This window comes from Falco cherrug, chromosome 1 (assembly GCF_023634085.1).
Source record: "Falco cherrug isolate bFalChe1 chromosome 1, bFalChe1.pri, whole genome shotgun sequence".
Classification (NCBI taxonomy): Eukaryota; Metazoa; Chordata; class Aves; order Falconiformes; family Falconidae; genus Falco; species Falco cherrug.
The window spans coordinates 93,528,506-93,536,876 of record NC_073697.1 but is presented as its reverse complement, the minus strand read 5'-3'; the positions used below and the strand labels follow the sequence as shown (position 1 = coordinate 93,536,876).

Sequence of the window (8,371 nt, the reverse complement as noted above, 5' to 3'; positions counted from 1 at the left end):
GCTAAGGGGGGGGGGGGGGGAGGGCGGTGCTGCGGCAGTCATGGGGGGCTGCTGGGTTATTTTCAGGGGGGGTGTTATTCAGTGGGCAGCCGGGAGCACAGCCAGCCTTGGCTGAAGGATGCCTGGGAGCCAGAGCAGTGCTGGGGCAGCCGGCGCAAGCGGAAGCTCAGGGAGGTGATGCTGTTCCCACAGCCGCTAAATGGGGGTGCAGGGCTGGGGGGCTGCCCAGGGCTTTGTCCCCAGCTCAGGGGGATGCTGCCGGCCACCAGGCTCTGCTTGCAGCCCCCCAGCAGTGGGAACTGCAGTCACGGGTGACGCGTCCCCCTTGTCCTGCTGCAGAGGACAAGCCTGCTGCAATGCGGTCGCTGGCGTGCCGGGGCTGCCGTTGCCCCCCTGCATCCCAGGCCTGTGGCGAGTGTCATCGGCGTGTGGCTGGGCAGGTGCTGCCGGGGGCCGGGGGGGCTGCAGAGGGGGAGCAGAGCTGGGGAGGGGGCAGCCTGCAGGGTGGCGGGGCTGGGGCTGCCTGCTGCATGCGTGTGTGCATGCATGCAACTGTATGCACGTCTGCATGCATGAGCATGCATAGACATGCATGTATGTCTGTGTCCTTGTGCATACGTGGGCACATGAAGATGTAATAGGGTGTGTGCACGTCTGCATCCCAGTGTGTTCATGAGCGCATAGATGTGTGTGTGCTTGTGTGTCTGTGTCCTTCAGGAGATTCATGAGTGCATACGTGTGTGTCCATGCATGCATGTGGAAGCACAAACACGCACAGACGTGTGCCCCCATGTGTACATGCATAGATGTGTGTTTGTGTCCGTGTGTGTGTGCGTGCATGCACGGGATGGACACGTGTGTGTGTGTACGTGCACATGTGCATGCATGCCTGTGTGCAATTGTGCATGCATATAGGTCTGTGTAGGTGCAATCTGGGGGGGGGGCAGCCTGCCCCAGACCCCCTTTGTCCTGTCTGTGTCAGTCTGCCCCCCCCGCCCCCAGCCAAGCACCAAAAGGTGCAGGTGCCATGGCCGGAGAGGAGCAGCGCGTCCCCTTGCAGCTGATGCAGCTGGAGGGCCAGGCATGGCTGCACTGGGTGCGTATTGCAGCATCCAATACGCCCAAAGCTGATGTAGCTCCTGGTCAGGCCTGGAGATTTTCCTGGGGAAAGGGACCCCAGCCACCCTTGGAAAGCTCCTACCCACGTGGGTGACTTTTCGGTGCAGAGGGAGCTACTGGGGCAGCCTGGCAGAGGATGCCCACTCTGCGGCTGGGCTGCCCCATGGCGCAGCTCCTTTCTTCCCCCCATTTCCAGCCCCACAGCCTCTCTGACTGCTCTTGTGTTGGGCCAGGGAGTCACTTCAGGTGGGCAAAGGGTGCGCAGGGCAGGCAGAGACTCTGCTCTTTGGCCACAAATCCATTGTGTCCTTGGCCGGGGGCACACCTGGTGCTGGCTTGCCTCTCTCCCAGCAGTGCCAGCACCAAAAATCCTGGTGAGATGCTTTCCAGGACCTTCCATGCCCATGAGATGCCCTTGTGCTTTATTCGCTCGTGATGTGAGTCACACAGTCTCCCTGGTCCCTGCTTCCCTGTGCTAATGGCTCTTCTCTCTGCTGGCCACAGGTGACCAGGATGCTGCACCATGGGAAGCACTGGAGGTCTATGTGCAAGGGGCTTGTCCTGGGGACCCTCCTGACCAGCTTCATTGCTGCTGCTCTACTCCTACGCCATTCCCCCGCTGCAAGTCAGCGTGACAGAGTGAGTGTGGGGTCCCCACATGTCCCCCCTGGCAGCTTGGCCACTCTGTTTCGCACCAGGCGCCCCCAACTGGAGACAGACTTGGGTCTTTCCAGGCTCTGGTGGCTCCACACAGAAATGTCCCCTTGCTACAGCCTCCTGTTGGAGACTGCACCCTGTCTCATGGGTGGGGGGGAAGGCGAACCCCAGTTCCCTGGGGGGCTGGGGAGGGATGCTCACCCTGAGGGGACCTGCTGCAAAACAGCAGCCAGTGCTCTGCTCCTGACTGATGGAAGGGATGAGGAGGTGCAGGAGTCCCCCTGCCCACTGCAACTTCGTGTCCCCTGGGAGAAGGAAGAGCATTACTGGAAACGTTCCCCAGCAGGCAGGAGCCACAGGACACTCTATCAAGGGCTTGTCCTTCAAGAGCTACCAGAGTGCTGCCACATGTAAGCTCTCGCCCGCAGAGATGGGCACAGGTAGGTTCAGCGCTCGCTGCTGCCCATAGGCAGCGAAAGCCGGCACTCGGCAGGGCTCAGCTCCTGGCCACCCCTCTAGCATTACGTTTGTCTAAGCTTATAAACAAGATCTGCCTGCGGGTGTTTCGTAAGCTGCGTGCCAGCCTGCGCTGCTGATGGGGATCATTATCAAGGATCAGCTTTTGCAACTTCATTAACAGTGTCCAAAGTCACTTGACACTGCAGCCTCTGTTCCCTGCTCCAGGCATCTCGGATAACACACAAGTTATTCTCAGTGTTCCCTGAGGGCCCACAAACTCGTCTGCAGAGCCATGCACTAGAATTATTTCCCTCTTTGCTGGGGTTCTGGATCCTCCACAACTCCTACAAGAGGTTGAGAACTTCCAGACTTGGCAAGAATGTTATCAGCTCCTGTCCATGGAGTTACAGCCACGGAGAACTTGTCTCCATGTGTGTCTTAGCATCACCTGCACCAGGGCCACCACGACTGTGTGCGTGGGGAGGGATGGCAACCCCCTACTCAGGCTGCACAGCTGCTGGTGGGGGCTGACCAATGTGAAGACCCCCATAGTGGCACATCCTCAGTGGCTGGGGTTGTCCAGGGTGTGAACGAGCTTGGTTTGGTGGCTCAGAGGTGCATCTGATGCTGGAAGGCTCATATGGGTGGTGGGCTCTGCCCTGCTTGCTGGGGGGCTCCTGCTGGGTGGGTGCCCTGGTCCTGCTGGGCATGTGGCTGGGGATGAAGGGGGCTCTGCCCAAAGCTGGGCTTGTCCCTGCCAGGGAGTCTGGGTGATGCTGGGGACAAGCACCCATCCCCAGGTCCAGCACCCACCCCCAGATGCAGCTCCTTCAGGAAGGAAAATGGCCAAGCCTTCACGGTGGCTGGGCCATGCTGGCCAAGCTGCCCTCACCAGTGTCCTGTCTCTTCTCCCCACCAGGATCCCTGTCCCCTCCTCCTGCTCCTCCTACTCAGCCCCTGGCAAGTCCCCAGCAGTGGCCAACAGCACAGGCAGCCCCCCGGGATGGAGCTGCCTGCCCAAGCTGAACATCATGTTCATGAAGACGCACAAGACAGCCAGCAGCACCATCCTCAACATCCTTTTTCCGCTTCGGGGAGAAGCATCGCTTGAAATTTGCCTTTCCCAACGGCCGCAACGACTTCTACTACCCCTCCTACTTTGAGCGCAGCCAGGTGCAGCACTACCGGCCAGGCGCGTGCTTCAACATCATCTGCAACCACATGCGTTTCCACTACGAGGAGGTGCGCAAGCTCCTGCCATCAGATGCCACCTTTGTGACAGTGCTGAGGGACCCTGCCTACCTCTTCGAGTCCTCTTTCCACTACTTTGGGCGCGTCATCCCCCTCACCTGGAAGCTGACGGGAGAGGACAAGCTGGCGGAGTTCCTCCGGGACCCCTGGCACTACTACGACCCCAATGGGTTCAATGCTCACTACCTCCAAAACCTCCTCTTCTTTGACTTGGGCTATGACAACAACATGAACGCCAACAGCCCACTGGTGGAGGAGCACATCCAGGAGATAGATCGCCGTTTCCACCTCGTCATGTTGCTCGAGTACTTTGATGAGTCCTTGGTGCTGCTGAAGGACCTGCTGTGCTGGCAGCTGGAGGATGTCCTCTACTTCAAACTCAACGCCCGTAAGGGCTCCACCATCTCCCGGCTGACACCTGACCTCTATGAGAAGGCCACCTCCTGGAACCTCATCGACGCCAAGCTCTACCGTTATTTTAATGCCACCTTCTGGCGTAAGGTGGAGGCCTATGGGAGGGAGCGGATGGCCAAGGACGTGGCAGAGTTGCAGAGGGAGAACGAGAAGATGAAGAGCATCTGCATCGATGGGGGACACCCCGTGGATGCCAGTGCCATTCAAGAGTCCTCTATGCAACCCTGGCAGCCGCTGGGGGAGAAGTCCATCCTGGGCTACAACTTGAAGAAGAAGATCAACAAGAAGCACCAGAAGCTGTGCCGTAAGATGCTGACACCCGAAATCCAGTACCTGACTGACCTGGGGTGTCAACCTCTGGATCACCAAGCTATGGAGCTATGTGCGGGACTTCCTGAAGTGGTAGGGGACAGCAGGTGCCCCCCTCTCCCCGGGGAAGAACCAGGTGCTTTCATTTTTCTTACTCATGGTGTCTTTTGGTTGGACGTGAGCAGAACCAGCCGGAGGCTCCGGCACCCAGGGTCGGGAGGACCCTCCATCACCTTCCTGCAGAGCCCCAGCTTGGGCAGGAGCCTGGGTGGGGGCTGCCATCACCCACAGGCAAGGAGGGCAGATCCTCTGCCTCCACCCCTGCCTCTGAGGGGTCAAGGACCAGGGGCCTGGGGGTGGCTTTTTCCAGCAGTATCCACTACTACTTTCCCCACAAAAAAGGCCAGAGGAGATATTCAGGAAGGACATGGCCTTTGTCCCAGTGGGAGCAGGACATCCATCACTACGTCGCCAGAAGCACACCGTGGGTCAGTCAGTGCAGGGAGGGATGTGCCCAGCCAGCAGTGGCGGAGGGTCCTCCTTACCTGGGGTGGGCAGAGCTGCCAGCAGGGAACCTGAAACTCGAGGGGCTCCTCAAATCACCCTGTTTCCCTTGAGCCCTGGTTTTGGGGCTGCGTGTTGGAGCCTGCTGCACCACTCCGGCATGTTCCAGCCCATGGGTGTGATGAGTGTGGCACGTTCTCAGCCCATCCACAGCCATTGGTCCATGGCAGGCTGTGACCCGGAGCCACCTGGAGCCATTTGGCACCCCAAAAGCCCCGGCATTTATCAGCGGGCTCAAGGTCACAGCAGGCAAAGGGTGTCCATGCAGCAGGTCTCCTCCCAGCCCCCCATCATCCTGGTTAGAGGGCCCCGTGGCCCTGGTCCCTACAGGGGACATTCCAGAAGGCTCACGGGGTCTGGTGAGAACTGGCACGGGGAGGAGATGGGGAGTGGAGCGGGATCCGGCAGCCACCGTCCCAGTAATGCCATCCCCCCGGCATGGGGGGGTGCTGAGGACAGAGTCTGTTCCTGCCCCATAGTGGGGACAAAACTCGGGCGTCCCAGCCGGGCTGGATGACACCGGCAATGCCGCGTCCTGCCAAGAGTGGCCCTGGCCGGGCACAAAGGTGGCACCCGCAGCTGAGCCTCCCCAGCAGCAAATGGACCCCCCCCAGCCCCCAGCCTGTGTTCTGCTCCCTTTGTAAAGACCAGAAATAAAAAAGCAGTTCTACTTTTGTAAGATAATCGTGTATTTGCCAGTTTTTAACACAAGGATGGTCCAGCCAACTCCTTCTCTGGGGGCAGGTTGGGGAGGAAGCGACACCCCCTCGCACCGACTCCTGGCACACGCGGCAGGATGCTCTGCTGGTCCCTGCTCCCCCCAGATCTGCTCTGCCTGCGGGGCGGCTCAGCAGCCCTGCAGTGTCCCAGCTCTGTGTTCCCAGAGGTGGGGAGCCCTGTCCCCCCAGGGCAGCGCTGAGGCACGAGACTCCCAGCATGAATGGGGTGCCTGGATCGGTCCTCATTGTCCCTGCAGAGCCGCCTGTGCTGCTGGGTGCTGGCTTGTGATTCCCATGGTGCACAGATGCCACCAGGAAGGTCTGCTGGTTTTGCAGGGACACCAGCACCCACGGGACAGCCATCACGGGTGACACAACCCAGTCATGCCACTGGGTCCCAGCTGTGCTGCTGGCAGGTGCACCCCATTTTCAGGGGTGGCCCTGGGACTTGCACCGGGGCTTCTTCAACCAAAGCACCAGTGGTACCGGGGTGGACATGCACCCTAATAGCCATTCTGGGGCCACCAACTCAACTGCACATGATGCTGCCCACAGACACTGGGTTGGTTGCGGGGGACACAGAGGTGCACAGGGGGCACCTGCCTGAGGTCCACAGGCATCTCCCATGACATGCTGAGCTCTCTTGCTGGGAGCAGATGCCAAATCCCACCTCAGCCACCAGTTGTCTCTGCAGATGGGGGGATGGAAAAGCCCCTTCTGAGGCAGGAGGTCGGTTGCACAGCCCACCTGTGATGACATTCCCATGGGGACGTGCTCTGTGTCCCTCTGTGCCCAGGCCACCAGGTCAACCCATGCAGAGGGGGCTGTGATGGGGTTTTGGGGACATCCAAGACAGGCAGGAGGCACAGATGGGGACTTCACCAGGTCTCTGTCCTGGCTGTGACCAAACTGCTGCCTCAACCGGGCTACCTGTGCCCCCAGGGCTGCCTGTCCTGGAGAGCAGCCAGTGCCCTGGGGTGGGGAGCAGCAGCTGTGTGCTTGCCTGGGACCAAAGGGTGGCAGGAAAGTCCTGCTGAAGTCCCCTGTCCCAGCACCCTCCTCCTATGGGTTTTTGTTCTCAATAAACGGGACCAAGCTGGGACTGTGTGTCCCCAGGCTTGTGTGGTGGCACTGGGGCTGGGGCTGCCAGCAGGACCATAATGGGACAAGGACTGTGTGATGGGATCGGCATCATGCATGGGACCATGACCGAGTGGTGGGATCAGAACCGTGGTGGGCCTAGGACTATGTATAGGACGATGAGGTGAAACCATGCCATGAGGTGGGTCAGGGACATCCATGGGAACAAGACTGAGTGGTGGGACCAGACCATGTGGTGCAACTTGGACCAAGGAAAACTGGTCGGACCAGGACCACATACAGGACCAAAACTACATGGTGGGACCAGCATCATGCATGGTGACCAGGACTAACTGGTGCATATGGGACCATGCAGTGGGACCTGGACCTTCCTCAGGGCCAAGACCCCATGCAGGACCAGACTGAGTGGTGCAACTGAGCCTGTGTGATGGAACAGGGGCTGAGCAATGGGTGCAGATCCTTGTGATGGGGCTGGGATGGCATGTAGGACCAGCCCCACACATGGGACCCTGATTGACTGCAGAGCAAATCAAGCAAATCTCCAAAAGCCGGCAGCACCAGCTGGAGCCCATTGGCACCCAGCCCTGGTCTTTAAAGGTCCCCAGGGGTTGGAGCTGAGGCTGCTGCTTGCTCAGGATGGGGCTGTGTTGGTTGGTGCTGGTGTGTGGGGCTGTGCTGGGAGTGGCAGGTGAGTGGGGCTGGGACCTCCTGGCTGTCTAGGTGCAGGAGGGTGGTGAGTGGCCCTTGGTTTTACCCAGTGCTGGTTCCTGATGCCCTCCTGGACCTGCTGGTACAGGTTTTCTTGGTGGAAAAGAGACTTTCTGAAATGACCCTGACACTCCAGGGATGTGTGGTTGGAGCCAAGGGGCTTGCCAGGGGCTCCTTGCACCCCCAGGTCTGTAGGGGCCTGGTTTGGGTGGGGGGACTAGAGCCACTGGTGGGGTATGTAGCTGCTGGCAATGGTGTCCCATCCTGTGAGCAGCTCCTGGTCTGGCCCCAGCCTGTCAGCTCCCAGGCATACCTGGTGCTGAGGGGGCTGGGGACACTTAACCTTGCATTTTGGAACACCCTTGTGGAACACCACTTCCTCCAGCACGCACCACCACAGCGACTGTGCCAGGGCCTGGCCACCAAGACCAAGGGAGGTCCTGGCTGGGGGAGCTGGGGATCGAGGAGCACCCTGATGTGCCCAAACCCAGCTGAGCTCCTGAGTGCTCTCCCTGCCTTTGTGCTGCTGGCACCTGTCCTCCACCAGTCCCAAGGACATCTGAGGACTTGGATGTCCCCACTGTGTCTGAGATATGCTGTTGCGTGCTGAGCCCCACTGGCTAAACCCTCTCCTTGCTGCAGGGACCACCATGGCTCCAGATACTTCAGAGACCTTCAGTCACATGGTGATGGTTCCAGTGATGTCCTCAGGTGTGGGGACAAGGGCTGCAGCCCCAGTGCTTGCTGCTGGCACTGTGCCTGGTGGGGCTCATGCTTACGGCCGCTTGGAGGAGCCCATCATGAACTTCACCTTGAGGCTCCTGGATGGTGAGTGCCCTGGGTCTTGTGTTGGGTGCCACCTTTGGGCGATGAGACCACAGGATGGGTCCGGCCAAGACTACTGACCTTGACCAGTGGCACCCAGTACTTTCTCCTGGCTGGCCTCAGCACTGGGGCCCACCAGGAGAAGGTGGCCATCCCTGCAGGACCTCCCATCCCAGTCTTGCAGAGGGTGCAGAGCTCTGAGTGGTGGTGCTTTGAGGTGTTCCCAATCCTGTGCTTGATTCCAT

At 59.9% G+C, this 8,371-nt stretch overlaps 1 protein-coding gene across 1 annotated transcript; it reads left to right on the top strand.

Moving 5' to 3' along the window:
• The first annotated feature begins 1,623 nt into the window (after window positions 1–1,623).
• On the top strand, window positions 1,624–4,306 carry GAL3ST1 (galactose-3-O-sulfotransferase 1). Its single transcript, XM_005445147.4, is given in 5 exon segments — window positions 1,624–1,704; window positions 1,706–1,758; window positions 3,155–3,317; window positions 3,319–4,245; window positions 4,247–4,306. Coding segments are annotated over 5 exon segments (1,275 nt in total). The 5' UTR covers window positions 1,624–1,632.
• The last annotated feature ends 4,065 nt before the right edge of the window (window positions 4,307–8,371 follow it).